The sequence below is a fragment of the Oncorhynchus kisutch genome, linkage group LG13, assembly GCF_002021735.2.
Source record: "Oncorhynchus kisutch isolate 150728-3 linkage group LG13, Okis_V2, whole genome shotgun sequence".
In the NCBI taxonomy this organism is placed as follows: domain Eukaryota; kingdom Metazoa; phylum Chordata; class Actinopteri; order Salmoniformes; family Salmonidae; genus Oncorhynchus; species Oncorhynchus kisutch.
Window position 1 is genome coordinate 52,777,950 of NC_034186.2, and position 18,219 is coordinate 52,796,168.

At 43.0% G+C, this 18,219-nt stretch overlaps 1 protein-coding gene across 1 annotated transcript; it reads right to left on the bottom strand.

Moving 5' to 3' along the window:
- Positions 1–219: 219 nt before the first annotated feature.
- On the bottom strand, positions 220–17,290 carry LOC109902917 (sal-like protein 3). The gene is made up of 4 exons (XM_020499608.2): positions 15,896–17,290; positions 2,516–5,641; positions 1,968–2,311; positions 220–1,809 (listed from the first exon to the last, which is right to left on the bottom strand). Exons 1-4 carry the CDS (start codon positions 15,975–15,977, stop codon positions 1,369–1,371), a joined length of 3,993 nt encoding a protein of 1,330 aa, XP_020355197.2. The 5' UTR covers positions 15,978–17,290; the 3' UTR covers positions 220–1,368.
- Between the last annotated feature and the right edge of the window lie 929 nt (positions 17,291–18,219).

Here is an 18,219-nt window from a genome sequence, read left to right on the forward strand (position 1 = left end):
TATTTCAAATATGTCTTTCTAAGTAAATATACAGTAGAATGAGAAAGAGGTATATAAAAAAATGCTAGACTATTTGACACTTGTTTAAAAAAAAAAAACGTTATCTAATCTCATCACAACCTTCTAACCCCTTTTGAAAGAAACCAGGAATCCAGCCTGAAAATAAATAAATAATAACAACAGCACATGTAGAGAAGGAGACCAGTCAAACACGTGACCTGTTCTCTATTTATTTTTTTATTGGAGAAGAATTTGATTGAGTGGATGAGGTTGTACTCAGATGAGTAGCATCAGAGGCCGTACCAGAGGGCCAAACTCTGCAAATAGTAGGAGTGGTACGCTGAAAACAATGAAAACCATTTGTGATCGACAACTCAGTCAAAGACGAACGATAAGTCACAGACAAAAACGTCTCGTTTAAAAAGTGCATTCACAAACATGACAAATACTCTCAAAGGATGTCTATTTTCATGTGGTACAAAATATGCATACCTGTTATAGAGTTGTCTGTATTTCTATACACATGTATTTCTTTCAAAAGGTTAAAAGCAGGTTTGTGATAATAGCAGCTTCAGATATCTCCGCTTCTTCACTGTGCATCCAAACATGTTGCACATAGTCTTGGCTGGATATCCAAATAAAACCTTCACAATGTGTCTCTGTCGTACAACTGAAATGACATGTTGTCTTTATTGAAAGAGATATTTATAAATGAAGTTTGCAGTTTAGAAAAAAAGGATCAATAAAATGCTGGGGTCATTAAATATATTTTCTTATACCCGCTTTTTTTTTGTTGTCAATATCATAAATACTAAAGACACAGGACAATATTATAAGACAATGCTGGGAGACTAAATGTAAAGATTAAAATAGTTGAAACATTTTTTCAAGTTTTCTACTTCATGAGAAAAAAAATTGTAGGCGAGCGCAGTAACACCATAATTCCAATTTACTTCAGTCCCTTGCTCTTTGTGAGCAAACATAAACATCAGCCAAACAGCAGCTAGTCAGTCTATGCACGTATAAGAGCTCGCTCAGCTTCATTTTAGTCCTTGCCCATCACAATTGAGTCAAGATATTACTTTTCAAAAATAATCCTTAAAAGCAGTCAAACATACTGATAGAAACCAATAAGTACCATGCAAATCTTGCAAGACGACATATTCTCAAACAAGAGACAAAGTATTCTTCGTACGAGCGAAATATCAATGAGGGGTGAATGGGCGAAAGGCAAAGACCTCTAACCAATACTAAATATTATATTTCAAAAACCAAACCAAATAAAAACGTAATCTGTACATAATATAGTACATAAGAGTTCAAACTGGATTAGCAGTTTCTTTCCTTTTCTTAATAATAATAAAGTCCTTAATTGATCCCAATCTCTTTATTTTCCTCCATAAATCGAGCGAAGGGGCGTCTAGCCCCAACCTCCAGAACTGTCTTATCCAGCCCAGTCATGGGAGGGCTGCTACTGGCATTCACCCGGTCCATACGGTCCATACCTCCTGACATGGCCCCTAGCGAGGTCATACCTCCTCCACCCAGGCTGATGGGCAACTGGGGGATGCCTCCATTCTGGATGACGGAGATCTCGTTGTTCTTCATGGCCAGGCCGTTGGTGATGGCGGCAGCATACTGGTTCCAGAAGCCAGGGTCTACGTTCATGGCCCTCGCCGCCAGGTCCTTCTGAAACATCTCGCTAAACTTCATGGCGTCCCCGCCCAGCAAGGCCATGGGGTTCTCCACGGAGAGACGGCGTCCACGACGGGCTGGTGCATTGTTCCACATGTGGGTGCCCATGTGCACCTGCATTCAGTCAACAGGAAACACAAGGAACAGACATTATTATTCAAGAGCCTCTGGTCTTTTTTCATATTCTTTATATAACTTTCTTTTTGAGGCAGACAAATGTACCCTTCTTCTTATACTTTAAATATATATTATTATTATACTCTCTCTCATACCTTCAGGTTGCCTTTAGTGGTGAAGGCTCTTCCACAGATCGAGCAGCCAAATGGTTTTTCTCCTGTGTGTGTGCGCTCATGGATCTGCAGGGCACTAGCTGAGGAGAAGTTCTTCCCACAGTTGTGGCAGTTGTGCTGCTTGGGGGTGCGACGGGGAGTTGGCGGTGCCAGCATGGGGGTGATACTGGGGCTCATGTTGGTCTGGGGTGCAGAAGCGGGCACCTGGATGCCCACGGGCATGTAAGGACCGTCATTCAGTGACATGTGCTTGCTGTGCCTGTGCCCATTCATCTCCATTTTGATCATGTTGGATGCTGTGTTTAGCAAGCTAGAGTTGCTCAGACCTAGAGAGAGAAAACAAAAAGAGGATATGTTTAGTTGGGAGAACGGAGACATATGTTATTCAAATGACACATGTGGAACACCATGTTTTCAGACATTTCGGGTAGCATTCAATTAAATTGCGATTTGTATTAATCAAATTTTCAGAGGAAACAAATGAATTAACAATAAATGAACTATATCAAAGTCAGGATCATTGAATATACCTCTATCTCTGCTCAGGAACATCATGTTGAAGTGGTTCTCCTCCTTGATGAAGTGCCTGCTAGGCTGGGTTATGCTAGCAGTCAGGTCCAATGCCCCATTACCTTCAGACACAGGTGCCGGGGATGGGGTATCTGACTTCTCAGATTTCACTGTAGCCATCCCGTTGTTCTCCTGCCCCTCATCTGCTGCAGTGCTTCTGTTATGGTTGAGTGTGGCTGGGGACTTGGATCGATGACTCTCAGGGTGACTGTGAGCAGGGGAGATGGGCTGCATGGACCCTGAGGACTCAGATAGTGCTGGGCTTCCCACACTCTGGCCTTCCAGGTCCCCCGAGGCATACAGCGAGTCATTGTTGAAGAAGTCGTTCTCACCTCCAAACTGGCCACAGTTCTGCATGGGCTTCAGCCCAAACGAGCGGCTCATATTGACAGAGGAGTCGATCATCTTCATCTGGTTCTCCAGAGCAGCGATGCTGGAGATGACAGAGGTAGGTGGGGAGCGACCAGGGGACATTCCTGAATATGGATGGAGAGGTTTGGATGGGTCCATCATCTCTTCTCCTTCTTTCAGCTCTGCTTCGTCCTCCATAGCTGCCTCCATCTCATCCAGTAGCTCGTCATCATAGTTGCTCATGGCATCTAAGCTCTTGTCATCAAAGGAGAGGTCTGTGTCCATCTCCTGGAGAGACTCAGGCAGAGGGGTGTTGGGGATCTGGCCCCCCATGTGCATGCGGATGTGCTGCTGCAGGACCACAGCGTTCGTGAATTTCTTCTGGCAGATGGGGCAGGAGTGTTGGACCCGAAGAGGGGGCTTGGAACGATGGACCCCAAAGTGCGTTTTCAGATTGCCCTTGGTGGTGAATGCTCGGCCGCAGACCTTACATTTGAAAGGCCTTTCTCCCGTGTGAATGCGGTAGTGCATCTTAAGGGCGCTCTGGCAGCTGAGCACACGGTGACAGATGACACACTGGTTGGGGTCTGTCATCTTCTTGTCGATGTTCTCCACCAGCTGCTGCAGCTTTGAGGTCTCGGACGTTTGCATAGAGTCCAGAAGGCCGCCGAACGGAAACTTGGCCTTGAACTGATCAGAGATCATGGGGAGGATTGGATGGGAGACAGAGGGGGCAATGATGGGTTCAGTACAGCTGCTAGTGGATGTGGTTGCGGTGACCGTGGTGGCGAGGACCACTTGAGTAACGGTGGTGGTCTTGTTCTCACCAGGCCTGGAAGTGGGGAGGTTTGGGGGTAGGTGGATGCCCTCTGGTTTCAGAATGGGAGGTATGTCGCCCCCTAAGTTGGGCTGCGGAGACTGTGAGGTGGTGATCATGCCTGCTTCTGTGAAGAGGTTAGGTGACAGAGAGGCACATTCGCTGGAGGGAGGGGAGGGCCTCTGGGGTGATCTGCTAAGGGGAGTGAGGCTCGGGGAATCCCCGTAGCCTCCCATCATACTGGGGAGAGTTGGGGGGAACTGGAGCCCGGCTGAGGTGGGGACTGTGGGGAGAACAGGTTTGCTGTCCAGCCAGGTGGTCACCGGCTTCTCTGGGGGGAAGGACATACCATACGGAATGCCTGAGCTGGTCGGCACGTTATCCAGGTATTCTGGCACGGGATAAGGGTTCATCTGGACATGCGGGTACTTCTCCTTGTGCCTCTGGAAGTGGACCTTCAGATTGCCCTTGGTGGAGAACCGGTTTCCGCATATGTTGCACTTGAAGGGCCGTTCGCCGGTGTGAGAGCGCAGGTGGATCTGCAGGGCACTGTCACTGCCAAACACCTTGGCACAGAACCTACACTTATGCTTGAAGAAGGGGTCCTCGGAGCTGGGCTTGGTGTCGAAGACAGACACGTTGGGGGGCTTTCCCTTGCGGTGCCTCATCAGAGCGGAGAGTGGATCAAGTGCATTGGCAGTGGCAGCTATACTGGCTAGCGGGTTTGGGAAGATGACACTACTAGATGAACTGTGAGGTATCAGTGGTAGATTGGAGGGACTGGTGCTCAGGAGGCTGTTGTGGCCTAGTGAAGGGGGGCTGCTGGAATTCCTTGGCAGAGCTGTAATGCTGCTGCTCATGCCTCCTCCAGCAGCGGATCCAGCTCCGCTGCTGCTGTGTGTGATTGAAGTCATGCAGGAAGGCAGTAGAGATGACAGCACATTACCACTGGATGGTGGGAAAGAGGAGTTTGCTGAAGTGGTGTTGGGCATCGAAAAATTTGACTTCTGATTACAACTTTGCTGGGTATGGGAGAAGAGGGGCCCATCTATAGCAGAGGTGAGGGAGGAGGAGCCCAGGCTGTTTAGCGGTGAGGGCAACCTGATGGGCAGCTGGTGGACAGGGGGAGTGATGAAGTTGTGTAACTGTTGGAGTTGGTTGGAAGATGACAGCCCCTGGGAGCCAGCAACTGTGTTGTGGTGGTGGTGGTTCTGGGCCAGCTGGGCGACAGAGGGCTGCCTTTGCATCAATGCCACCTGACTGCGGATCTGTTCGATCAGTTGGAGTTGGTGGATCTGTTGCTGCTGCAGCGCCATCAGCTGGTCCAGGATCATGGGGATGGCCAAGGGGGAGACCCCACTGCCGGCCACCGCGGCACAAACACTCTGGGAGAACTGAGCCACTGCCACGCTGGTGCTGTGTAGTGTCTCCAGAGTGACGTTGGTGCTCGGCATGCTGTAGCTCTTCACAGAGGATGGGGCAGGATCGCTAAGCTGAGGTAGAGCACCATCTGGCTCTGGGGAGGCGTCACTCACTTCGAGGTCCACCGGTTTCTCAGGAGACAGCTCCATGGGCTCGTCCTCCTTGTCCAGGGCACTGCCCCCCTCCAGGGCTATCTCTCCGCCCTCATCGTCCTCACCGGGGCTGTGGCTGCTGCCCTCTCCAGCGTCCTCACTGTCTGCCTGGTCACTATGGCAGCTTGGCGAGGGCGATGGCTCTGCAGGATACTCCCGGGAGGGTTCGGTTTCGTTTTCATTTACTATGAGCACCAGGGGGTTCTTGATGCAGCTCGTCAAGTGTTCGCAGAAATCGGACCACTTGAAGAACTCGGCGCAACACTTCTCACACACGTGGGTCTCCTCACTCCCACTACGGCTCTCATTCCCACTGTCTGAGTCATCCAGCACTTCTCCTGTGGCTGAGGATAGAAGGGGATGGAAGGGGGAGGGAGAAAGTCAGAGTGATGGGAGGGAGACAAAAAAGGAGAATTAATGAATAAATAATCAATAGAATTTCAACACATATTCTGTAGAGCAGTTCTGCAAAGATTTTACCTTTTAATACATTTTTTTTAATTTCTTTAACGTGACCAAAATCAATATTATTTTCTTTTCTTTTACTCTGAACAAATTGCCCTAGTTCAACAATTCTCAAGACCCAGTTTTGCACATTCGAGCCCTCTCAATAGAGCCCAGCTAATAATTTTCTTTGTGCAATCCATCAAATTATGAGGGCCTATCAATTGTGGATACTGCCGTTTAATGAAATTCCATGGAAGCTATTGATTTCCAATATTTCATACAATTCACAGCTGCCTCGTCTGTTGGGTACAAATCAGGTCTTTGATGGGCCCATTAGGATTCTCCTATGCTATCAAGCCTCGTCATTTCCACCTGAATGTCAAATGCCTGAGCCTCTTCATTTAGCATTACTAAGGTAATGCATAAGCCCTGCATCTAAAGTGAATAAATAAATGCAACCTTCAGCAACTGCTTGTGACTAGCTGCAATGCAATATGGAAGCCTAGTGTATTCTACTTTGAGAGATATTTATAGGATATGTTTCAAATTAAAATGTTTGAGAATTGTTGTTGTTTATTTCTCACAAAATGTACTGGGAAATGTTACCCATAATGTAAAGGAGGATGTGAGCCCAAAATATTTTAATTACCGAAAATTGTGCCCTTATGACATCTTTTGAAATGAGAAACATTCTCTTTTTAAATGAGTAACATGCCGCTTTTGTTACTCAGTTAGGTTTGTACATCTTTCTTCCTCTCTCTCCCTTTTTGAAATGAGACTCAACAAATGACATGCTAGTGCCATGGCAGCAGTCTCTGATTAGTTACACATGTTTAATCACAGTTGTAAGAAGCCACTTCCTCTTCCACATACTGCCGTCAAGTGCCAAGAAAGTAAATATGTTCACCCGATCATGGTCCTAATTCACACCTGATCAAACCATGAATGCATGCCTCCTTATCTGTTTATTTTATCTCATGTTCAAGTGGACGCGTGTGTGTGTGTGTGTGTGTGTGTGTGTGTGTGTGTGTGTGTGTGTGTGTGTGTGTGTGTGTGTGTGTGTGTGTGTGTGTGTGTGTGTGTGTGTGTGTGTGTGTGTGTGTGGGGTGGGCGGGGGGCAGTGTCTTAATTATTCCCATAGTGGGAGCTTGCTACTCTCCTACATGGAAAACTGCATGACTGCTTTACTTCAGAGACCCCAGCCACTATGACTTGACACCCATAGACACCTAATTAGAACAGCAAGGAAATGTGCAGAGGTTTTCTAGCTCCTTCTACTCAGAAACATAATTTGCTTGTTTTGAAGTGCTTAACATGTGTGTAAAAAAAAATAATCACAAGGAGAGAATTAGTGGGTGTGGATGTGAGTGAAACCTTTGAAAACATAAAATGGTCAAATGTAAAGACATGGACCACCTTTTAGGTTACTATGGTTCAGTGGTTTCTTTCAACCTGAAAATGCATTTCAAGACTATTTATTTCCAATCAGTATAATATGTAATTTAATATGTATATATATGTGTGTGTGTGTGTGTGTGTGTGTGTGTGTGTGTGTGTGTGTGTGTGTGTGTGTGTGTGTGTGTGTGTGTGTGTGTGTGTGTGTGTGTGTGTGTGTGTGTGTGTGTGTGTGTGTGTGTGAGAGAGAGATAATAGGTTATTGTAGGTGCTTATGTGTGAGCGTGTTTGCTTGTGAGGGCAAAGGAACAAACACAGGTGAAATGAAAATCAAAGCAAAACCAACCATGGCACTTCTCCAGGGATCCACTCAGCCACAAGTCAACTAATGGGAGGAACATACTAGGACACATGCGGTGTTGATGCTTGCAGTTAAGTGTTACATTTGGACAAGTATGGGGTCTGGTTCGGGTGGCATTTTTTTGTTCAAAAGTATTTTCCAAATGTCAGAACATACATATGACCGTCTTCCATCCCCAATATTAAAAAAAAGGGTCATCCTCTTTACTATTTAGACAAATGTTGTGGCCATGGCCAAAATAGGCTGTGGATGAGGCTGTACTATACAGGTGTTCCTGGAACACACACACCAACAACATGAACATAAACTACGTACCTTCCCCTTTCCATAAATGATCCCTCTTTTCTCTCCAAATCAATCCAAACGTTTTACATTTCACAGACTACAGTGGTTCGTTCAACACGCAGAAAACATTGAGAGAACCTATGTTGCTCTGTGCTTCAGTTCATTTCGAAGGGCACGACATCGCCGACCTGTGTCACGGGCCTTCGTGACGCCTACGTGTCAGTTTAATGAGTCATGAGTGAAATAATTCAGCACTCTTCCTGTAATTTCTGGCCAATGGGATGACTACGCTACACCATCAGGGTCCGGTGTCTTTAACTTAATTAATAATCAACAGAAAGGCTTTTGGAAAGGCTATTAGCTCGTCCCAAGGAACACGCTGGGGGCAGAGTGACGCCAGTGGCAGGCATTATTTGATTTCTTCCTGTATGGTGTGACACAATGGCATAAATGAAGATATACAAAATTCAGTTAACGATATGACAACAAACATTGACGTGCAGTGGAAGCCAGGCATGAAAGAATTGCCCCTAGTTCATACAGTATTTTTCATAAATTGTGTATTTAGTGCTGTACATATATATATTTTTTGTGGTATAGGATACACAGCTTCCATTTGTACAAATGTACCTACGTATACATTTTGTGAAATAACTTCACACGACACCAATACAAAACTATGAAAAGAGCAATGCCACGTGATTGAAGGCCGAAATCCCCTTAGCCGATCAACGAACACAGGGGCTCATTTCCATAATTTAGGGTGAAAGGTCAATGTTCTCAATGAGTAGGCATTGTTATAAACCGATTTAGTTATTAGCATTTATTATAGCAGTTAATGTCAGTCTCTCATTTCATTCATACAATTTGCTTCGTAAGTGAGTGCCTTTGTTGGCCTATGCCCAAACACACAACATAAATGTTGATGAATAGTGATTTGAGTATTTTAATATCTGTTATCTATATCTAAGAATTCTTTTTTTATTTTTTATTTTTGCATGTTCAAGATGAATCTATTGAATGAATCTAAAATGAATCTATTGAGAATTCTCCTTATAGTGAGATTACTGTAAGTCATTGAATTTGAAGGGAAATTATTTTAGGATGTGGATATCACACACTGGTACATTTCATTGCATTCCAACGGCATTAAGTTGTAGCGCCTATTTTGGCCATGTCCTTCTGTTCAGAACAATTATATGAACAGGAATCAGAAATTGAGGTATCACTACTTTTCAACAATCCCTTACTTTGCCACAATGTGTTGGTCTACATAGATGTGTCATAGAAACACAACACAACACCACATTCATTTATTTATTTAATTGACTTTGTGAACTGATTGAAGTCATATGTGCATCATCCATATCCCTATTGCTAAACTAAAAGCAGTAGTATAATGCCAATTTTCAATATATATATTTGTTTTGGTTAGTAGGCCTACAATCTGGAATGTACAGTTAGTTACATAGGAATATCATTTCATGACTAAATTTGTGAAGGGTATCGCTGTCTTATTGAGAGAACTAGAGACTTCTTTCTGGGAAGATAAGCATTTGATTTTGGGGTTGATTTTCTCATTCTGGTGCAAATCTTTGCAAATAAAACATATGTGGTAAATGAAACAGATTTTTAGAGATACAAATAAACTGTAATTTTCAAGCGGAAGTATAATACACATAAGACGTAGGTTGTTCTTTAGGCTCTATGAGGCTGAGGCTAGATCTTGTTTAGTGTGTGTGTGTGTGTGTGTGGGGGGGGGGGGGGGTGTATTGATTTTCTTATAGCATGAGAAAGGAAGGTATTACAAAATCCAATGCGGTTTTCATTTCTTTAAGAGTCTTCCTTTACTCAAATGCAAATATGAAGCGCAACACAATCAATAGGGGGATTGTAAGACTTTGAATCATTGTATCCACTATCTTGCTCGGCAATCTTCGGCATGCTAATTGAAACGGCTAATCTGATCGCTAATATCAAACGAGGTATTCATGCTCTCTACTGATTCTGTGAAAGCCACTGAGCAATGCATTTAGCAAATTATTGAGCAAATGACAAACTCTCCGTTCTTAAAGGTCCAATGCAGCCGTTTTTTATATTAATATCAAATCATTTCTGGGTAACAATGAAGTACCTTACTGTGATTGTTTTCAATTAAAATGGTCAAAAAGACACTCAAATAGATTCTTAGCAAAGAGCAATTTTCCAAGCAAGAATTGTTCTAGGACGGTCTGAATGGGGAGGGGAAAACAACTGAAAACTAACTGTTATTGGCAGAGAGGTTAGGAACTCTCTTTCTTATTGGTCTTAATCTCCAAATCTCCATCCCACCAAAACAGCCTGAAATTTCAGGTGGTCTTTTCAAAACAGCTCTTACACTAAAATGGCATTATCATAATTTTCAAAATGTCACAGTATTATTCCAACCTCAGTGTGGAAATAAATATAAAATCATGTTTTTGACTGCACTTGTGCCTTTAACAATTTCCAGATTCACTAACAGCAGGGCAAACACACACGCCACCCCTTCACCCCAGTCATACATGCAAACACCTGCACGCGCACGCACACACACACACTTGCAATTCATATAAACTCAACAATCATGCAAAATAAATAAAAAGCACCTAAAAGGTTTGAAAATATTTTTGTTTATTATACAAGTCACAAAAGCTTTTTACTCAGGAAATTACATTATCTAATTTAAATGCTTCTCCTTTAGCTAAACAAACACTGTTTCTTATGATATCACATGCTTGATGACATGATAGCATCGCCTGGACCCTCTACCGAGCACTTCCACTTAGGTCTGAGTTTAGCCTTATAATCTCACATCCCCGGACTCGCCAACTCCTCTTCCCCTTTAAAAAGCATTTTTTTCTCAAGCATTTAGGAGAGCTTAGGATCTTTAAAAGAGAGATGAATCGCTATAGATCCAGCCCAAGCTGTGAGAGAGGGGGGTGAGGAGGAGGGCAAATAAGGATGCCTGCTGGGTTTAAGAATGTTGGAATTCCTGTACGATTTACTTTTTTCCATTGCATTATTTTTCTCACTATCTCCCCCCCCCCCCATTTCCCTGTTACTTTTACATTCCGTCTACCCTATTTATTTTGTACTACAACTGTCCCATCAAGGTGGCTAGGGAGCAGAGGACATTACCAAAATGCCACCCCTCCATAACACACACAGCTGTGACTATCCCTGCTGCCTCCTTCCAAGACAGAGTCGGTGGTGATGTATGTATGCCACGTCTCAAACAGCTCCTCTCTCGGATCTTCCTACCAGCACCGTCACACACATCCCCATCCGCACCTGCAGAGCAGTCCCCCACCAAGCAGAGCTCTCTATTTCACAGGCCTGGCCCTCACGCAGAGTGGTACAGTAATATCCTATCCTCTCTAACAGAGGGGCCTTTGTCATTGCATGCAGATGTGGCCCTAGCCCAAACATTAACGATTTGTTTGTGTAAGCGCATGCAATACATTATTCAATGACGGCGCTCTCTCCGGATGATTGTTTGTCACATGATGTTGCCGAGTTCCTCTTCATCAAGGGGAATTATATTTATTGTGTGTTTTTAAGTGCTAGGGGTTGTAATTAAAAGACAGTCATATTGGGGTTCCATCTTCCTGGAAACATATTTGGCATGGCAGTGTGGGTGGTCCAGAAGCTTCTACCGAAATGGTGAGAGAGGATTAAAACAAAAGCCAAACAAAGCCTCGCTGAAGGGGAAGTGCGGATACAGCCCATGTTGTCACTGCTTTCAGGACGTTCCCTCACTATATATCATCTTTCCTTTATCCCTTTCAATATGTTTTCCCTCTCTCGGTTCGCTCGTTCATTTGCAAATGTTTAAGTGTTAGCAGACACCCTAACGCTGTCACTTAAAGAGGTTTGACATTATGAATGGTTGGAGAGGATTCACTTTAAATAGTTCTATTTTCAGTTGAAAATTGTGTGTGTGTGTGTGTGTGTGTGTATGCTCCCTCACCCCTGGGGAAAGAGCTCTAAAGGGACTAGATGCAGAGGTAGCAGCATTGAGATGAAAGCCTGTCACTGTCTAGGACAGGGGTAAAACGCGCTGCCAAGGTCAATGGGACAGATGTTCTAATTGTATTATGAGCTTGACATCGAGCCGCAGCCCCCTGGCAGGGCGAGGTAGGCAAAGGTTAAGTCAGCCAGCTCTATCAAAGCACTTCTAACCAGCCAACTTCAGGGCAAGTGGCTGGGAGGCCTGGGAGGGGGGGGGGGGTCTGGCCAGGCCAGACAGAGGCTTGTTGGCACTGCATGCGATCCTACCTTTTCAGGGCCACCACACAATAGGGCCCTAAAGTGCTACATTGGAAAACCATGTAAACTCGCCACAAAAGCCCTAAGCACAAAAAAAGGTCAAATCGAGGCGTGATTTAAATAACTGATAAATCCCAATTGGACACAGGCAGGAGGTGTTAACGCAGGCGAGAGCAACAGCATGATATCTGAATTACAGAACCAGGAACCCGTAAAAATAGATAACTAGATTCATCCAATAACCTTTAGAAAAACATCTACTATGGGTGTTTTTTTTATTCCATAGGTATAGCATCTCTTTGCTGTAAGCCTATGGTCCCTTGCTGTGTTGTGACTGAGAGGTTACATACAATCAGCCAAGTCAGCGACTAACAGAATGGACGTTAAGTCCTAACAGTGTACTGAAAGAGGATTGGACCCTCTGAATTCCTTTGTCCAAAAATACCCCATTTCAACTTCAGGCACGGTAATCAATAGTGTTGTCAGTAGCTGTACAACGGCAACACGTAAACTGATCACAGTTACGTCATAAAGTGGCATGGTTACTTTAGGTCGTGTCGGCGGAAATGCTGCATTGTAGGGTATCTTATCGAATGGTCTATCACTGTCTTTTGTCCAAAGCTTGAGAAGGCTTCTCTCAGTGAAGCACAGTCTGTCCTGACAACAAACAAGTCAGTGCATTCTTCCAACAATAGAAAGGATCATCCATAGCAATCGACTTCAACCTAAAATGTTAAGCAGTATGGCGTCGGTAGTTCTCACACAGCAATCACGTATGGCGCATGGTCTGTGTGTGTACATCTCTGCACACATGTGTCTATGAGTGAGTGTAGCGGTGTCTGCAGCCAGGTCACCCATGATACAAGTCGGTATTGAAATTTGCCGTTCGAGAGACATGGACGAATGTCTAATTCTGACGTGAGACTCTGAGAGCTGGTAGCAGCGTGATCCACAGACTATGTTCATCTTCATCTCTTTTCAAAAGTAAAGACTCACACGACAGAAGGGGAGAGGCGTTCCACTCAAATCTATTTGCCCTAAGAGGAAAATATCCAAGCCAACATCACTGAAGAGAGCATTCTCATTGACACAGCTGTTTGATATGAGAGAAGGATATGTGACTTTTTCTTGAACAGGCCTATGACAGTAGTCTCTTGAGTATGTGTCACATCGAGTACTTCTTTTCTCTTCTTATTGAATTTATTGGAAAGACTGATTTCCTTCCTCCTCCTACTCGCGTAAGCCTCCCTTATAGTAAGCCTCCCTTATAGTTAACGAGGATCATGTTTAAATGAATGTTTTCCTTTATAAGGTTATTATTACCCTCTAAAACACAATGGATGGCATATGACAATCAGAACCATGCTGTTTTCAGCATATATGCCTGTAATCAATAGATGCCATTTTACTGTCCCTGGTTCTTGACAAACACAAGAGAATGTATTACTAACCTGATATACAGATTATACTTTAATGCTGGCTTAACTCTTGCAATTCATTGCTATAATAAACCAACAAGTGAGGCAAGTGTGATGTATTGTCCAATCAGCTTAGCTAGCTACATTACATTTTTGAGACACTGACTGCCCTATTCATGTGTAACACATGGCATGGTATGATAAGACAATGCATAAATAAATGAATCACAACCCATGCTCAGCATTGTGACTCGATCACCCTAAAATGTTCATATGGAAAGAGGACTGTTATTTGTCCCTAGGGATGACATCACACTTTTTCTATTTTACAGGATCAGTACAATGGATGCTGTATGTGCTGGTCAGCGATGGCTCAAGATAATGACAGTTATTTGTCGAGAATACCACGTAAGCTGTATGGATAGTCAATAAGAAATGCTGACTAACACATTACACTCTTCCTCGATCTAATAGAAAGAGGGAAAATAATATGTTGGTAATTTCAGAATGCTGTTAAAATGACTAGAAAATTCCTTTGGATTGCGTTAGAAATGTTGGACTCACCCATGGGCACTAGTGGACAAACTATTTCAGCACAAGAAGAGAAACAAAGAGGTATTATAAATTATCAAATGAATAAGACCTATTGCATTAAACTTAAATATATTTCTATTATTTTTTAAGTTATATAGGAACTTTTGAACGCTGCAGATAAATTGTTTTACAAATAATTATGTAGCTAGATCACGATTCCTGAAACGTAAAATAAATAACAAAACAAACAATGTAAGTAAAATATTGAATGAATCTTTACTGAATAATGAATCATAGACAATTACACATTTATGAATTTACATGTGCATTAGACTACATTATAGACAAATCACGGGAGCGTAAAACGCTGTCGAAGATTTGTATTCGATAAAGGTTTGTTCAACATTAATATATGGAGGAACAATTTTTATTTAAAAAAATGTCCGGATAGGCTATAAAAAACAAACTGACATGCATTTTCGTTGTGTGTGCTTTGGGTGAAGATTTCACTTTAGTTTTCTAATTAAACGCTTTTACACTCTTCAAGCGCATGCAGCACAGATTACTAGAAAAGAGTGACCCCTTTCACACGGCTAACCCTGTCAACTGTGTAGACATCGGGAGCTATAGGAAACAAACCAAGTGTGATACATTTATGTGAGGGAGTAAACAAAAACATTTCCATGACAAAACATGCTATACACTTAAACTATCGCAGAATATGCAACCCGCTCCGTTGAATGCCAGGATAGGCATCGACACTGGAAAATAACCTACAGTATGCCGACATAAATACATCAAAACGACTATGTATTGTCCTCTTTTAGGAAGAAAATGTGATACAATGTATTGATGTAAATACTTTCTCAAATTCTGAAGGCATAAATATGATGTGCAGCGTGGTATGTTCAACATAATTACATTGCTTGCTATTTTAAATGTTTACATCGTGTGTGTGTGTGTGTGTGTGTCTCTCGCTCTGTGTGTGTGTGTGTGTGTGTGTGTGTGTGTGTGTGTGTGTGTGTGTGTGTGTGTGTGTGTGTGTGTGTGTGTGTGTGTGTGTGTGTGTGTGTGTCTCAGAGAGGAGAGAGAGCGCGAGACATAGATCCACACAAACTGATGAGGTTGCATTTGAAGAAAACACATTTTTGATCAATATAATACTTGAACGCATATTAAAATAGATTCAAACTGTATAGTTTCTTGATACGAAAACTATCAGTGTCTTATGAACCATACTCTGAAACTGATAGCTCACTTGCACTCGTATAACTTAGTAGGAAATGTATTTGCATGTAAAAACTAAGACACGTATAAAATTGTGTTGTGGGTGTTATCGAATTAACACTGTTAAATGCCAATTTGAGGCCATTGCATTTGCTTGTGTTATGTTGCTTTGTTAGCTAAAATCACAACCAACAACGGTAGGCTATTAAAAGTGCCTTCAAAAGTGTTTTTGATAGTAGCTTAACGTGCTCTGAATAAAGATTGGAATGTCACCAAATGACTTATCTTGTAGTTAAACAGGTAGGCTGGTTCTTGGATTAAGTAAATAAAGAGTTCCCAACCCTTTTGGAGGTTGCGTTGGGTTTCACAACATGATGAAACCGGTGGAAGCGATAAGGAGAGCTATACGCATAAGCAAAGTTTCGCAGGGACCACGACATATAGTTGTACGTACACATTATATTTTAAAGTCAAATGACCGAAATGATAAAGTTAAAAAAAACAGCCTTTTCAACACAAATTATGTCCCGGTCAATAGCATGAACAGATGCCTGCTTGTATTCGGAGAAAACAATACATTTGTTAGACTTGGACATGCGTATAAAAAGATTGTCCCATCCGCGCATAGAAGCATGACTTACCATTTTCGGACACCACCCCGGCTATTGTGGGATCCTCGTCCGACTTGAGATGCTGTGGCTTCGCTTGCTTGCGACGGGACATGCTGCTGATACGCTGCGAGATGTTTCTGCTTTTTGCAGATACATCAGCAGCGACCGAATGAAAAAAAAATGTTCACAAATAGTCTGGTTGCAAAAAATTACGGGAATTAGCTGGTGTTGCTGTTGCGTGGATTGCGCATGTCGGTATATAATTATGATAGTGAATAATGCATTGCGATTAATGGTACTGTGTGAGGGGGATTGGCTGAAGTCCAGCGGACACACACTGGATATGGTAATGAGGGACAGACTAAGCAATTAGCTGCTTCACTCTCAGACTATCTGTCTCTCGTCTCTAGCTATCCACCTCCTCCAACAACACACAAAATCTCGCTTGTTACGCCCAGCATTCAGGGGGGTCTACGTCGCGGAAGGTCAGCTTTTCTCCTTTTCTACGGAGCTTACATTCACCACTGCTGGAGATTCATCGATGCAATTCTTTTCTTGCGTGTATCCCATACTTCAGCCATGCTTTTAAGTAGTATGTTCCACTTGAGTTATGAACTTGTGATGATTTAGATGACGGAATTCTAAGAGCTTGCCTCAATGCTCATACTTTCCGTCCATCTTTTCCTCCATCTTATTTAGGCTAGATAACTTTTGTCCCACGACTGAGTACTCCCCCTGAATGTGGCTGTGTGCATCTGAAAGTGTTTTTAATGTCCCTGAAGTGGTTCAGTCTTTTTTTAATCTTCATATAATTGACAGCATCTTCGTTCAAACAACAACAAAAAACTCCTTGCCGATGGACATCAGTCGCCTACACCCGCTAGAAGCGGATGGGACGGATAAAGTTTTTGAGGATGGTTGTGAGTTCCCCGAGCGCCTTGATGATGCAATTCCGTTGTAAAGGGGAATCGTAAAAGTTCGGTTTGATTGCCAGTGGATAAGCAAGGAACATACTCGTTCGAATTGCCACTCAAAGTTTGTTGTGCGTCTTCTCAGAATCGGCGCGCCTTGTCGGAGTTATGAAGTATGAAATAGTTCTTTGCCTCTATACGCACCTAATCGTTTGTCTAATGAGCGTTTATAAAAAAAGAAAATACACCCCAACTAGCGCTGGGTGGCTAGGTGTGCTCTTCCCCTCGTGGTGCTTTGCTCCCGGCTGCGCGTTTGTCTCGAGCTGCTCTCCAAAGTCCCCTCTCTCTTCCGCCAGTTGCTCGCCGAAGACCCCGGTCCTTTCCAAAGAGCTTTAGATTTTTTTTTCTGATCGATCTACGTTCTAATATGTCGGACATGAAAGTCGTTTTCGACTTCACTTGATGGTTCGTAACAGGAGCACAACTCGGGAGGTTTGATGTGGCCGTTGCTGCCCTCGCCTTTAGCTCCGTGTGTGGGGACTGCGCTGTGTGTGAGAGAGTTAAACCTTGGGCTAGGTTCAGCCCATTGCGTTGAGCGACCGCTAGGATGTACCACACCGTTACAGTTAAAGTCAGAAGCTTCACACTAGGCTATGGATTCCACGACGGCGCGATTTGATATCATATAGCCACATGTTTCCAAATATCAAACATCGGCATCATCGGTTTGTCTAAGGTGTCGTAAATAAAATGTATCTGAAAATGGGTCTGACTTTATGCATGTCTGATTAGATTTCGTTTCCCTGCTTCTAACATGAATTTATTGCGAACGATTTGCTCTATATTTTATCATATAGGCCTAGTGTTTTTTTGGTGTGTTTTTAAATGTACATAATGTGGAGGAAAACATTGGAAACAAAAATGTTGACACTGAGAGTTCATTTGAATGTCATTGTACATTTGACACCGGTGATGCTGTGCTGGATGGAGGCCTATTTGATACACTATTAATAAAAAAACCATATCGACAAAAAGCGGTTATTTGCAGCAGTCTACAATAACATGTTTGGTGTGTAACGTGTTTTAGTTCAGTTTCAGTTCGAGATAGACTATAACAAACAATCAATCATCTATTTTCACCTGTGAAATAATATAGCGTGTTTTATTCTCTTCCTCAGTGTTCTCCTGTGTTAAATAAACATGCCCTGGCTATATTTTCTTGCAAATTGTGATTTTCATTGTAGCCTAGTAACCTACTTTGCAAGGGTGGGACTTGGGGTGATGGGGAGGGGTTCATTCGGAGGAAGGGCTGTATGAGTGACAAACACCTGTGTTGCCATATTTTGTCAATCTCTGTATGGTTTACGTCCAACATTTTTTTATTCGATTTTCAAAATTCAGATTGTTTTAATCACGTAGAAAACGGTAAGTAATAATTCATTT

Excerpts from the sequence above, each read along its gene's own strand:
- LOC109902917 (XM_020499608.2), bottom strand. The coding sequence starts at position 15,977 with ATGTCCCGTCGCAAGCAAGCGAAGCCACAGCATCTCAAGTCGGACGAG. Across the intron at positions 2,312-2,515 it reads GTTCCTGAGCAGAGATAGAG|GTCTGAGCAACTCTAGCTTG; the intron begins GTATATTCAATG and ends TTCTCTCTCTAG. Across the intron at positions 1,810-1,967 it reads CCACTAAAGGCAACCTGAAG|GTGCACATGGGCACCCACAT; the intron begins GTATGAGAGAGA and ends GACTGAATGCAG.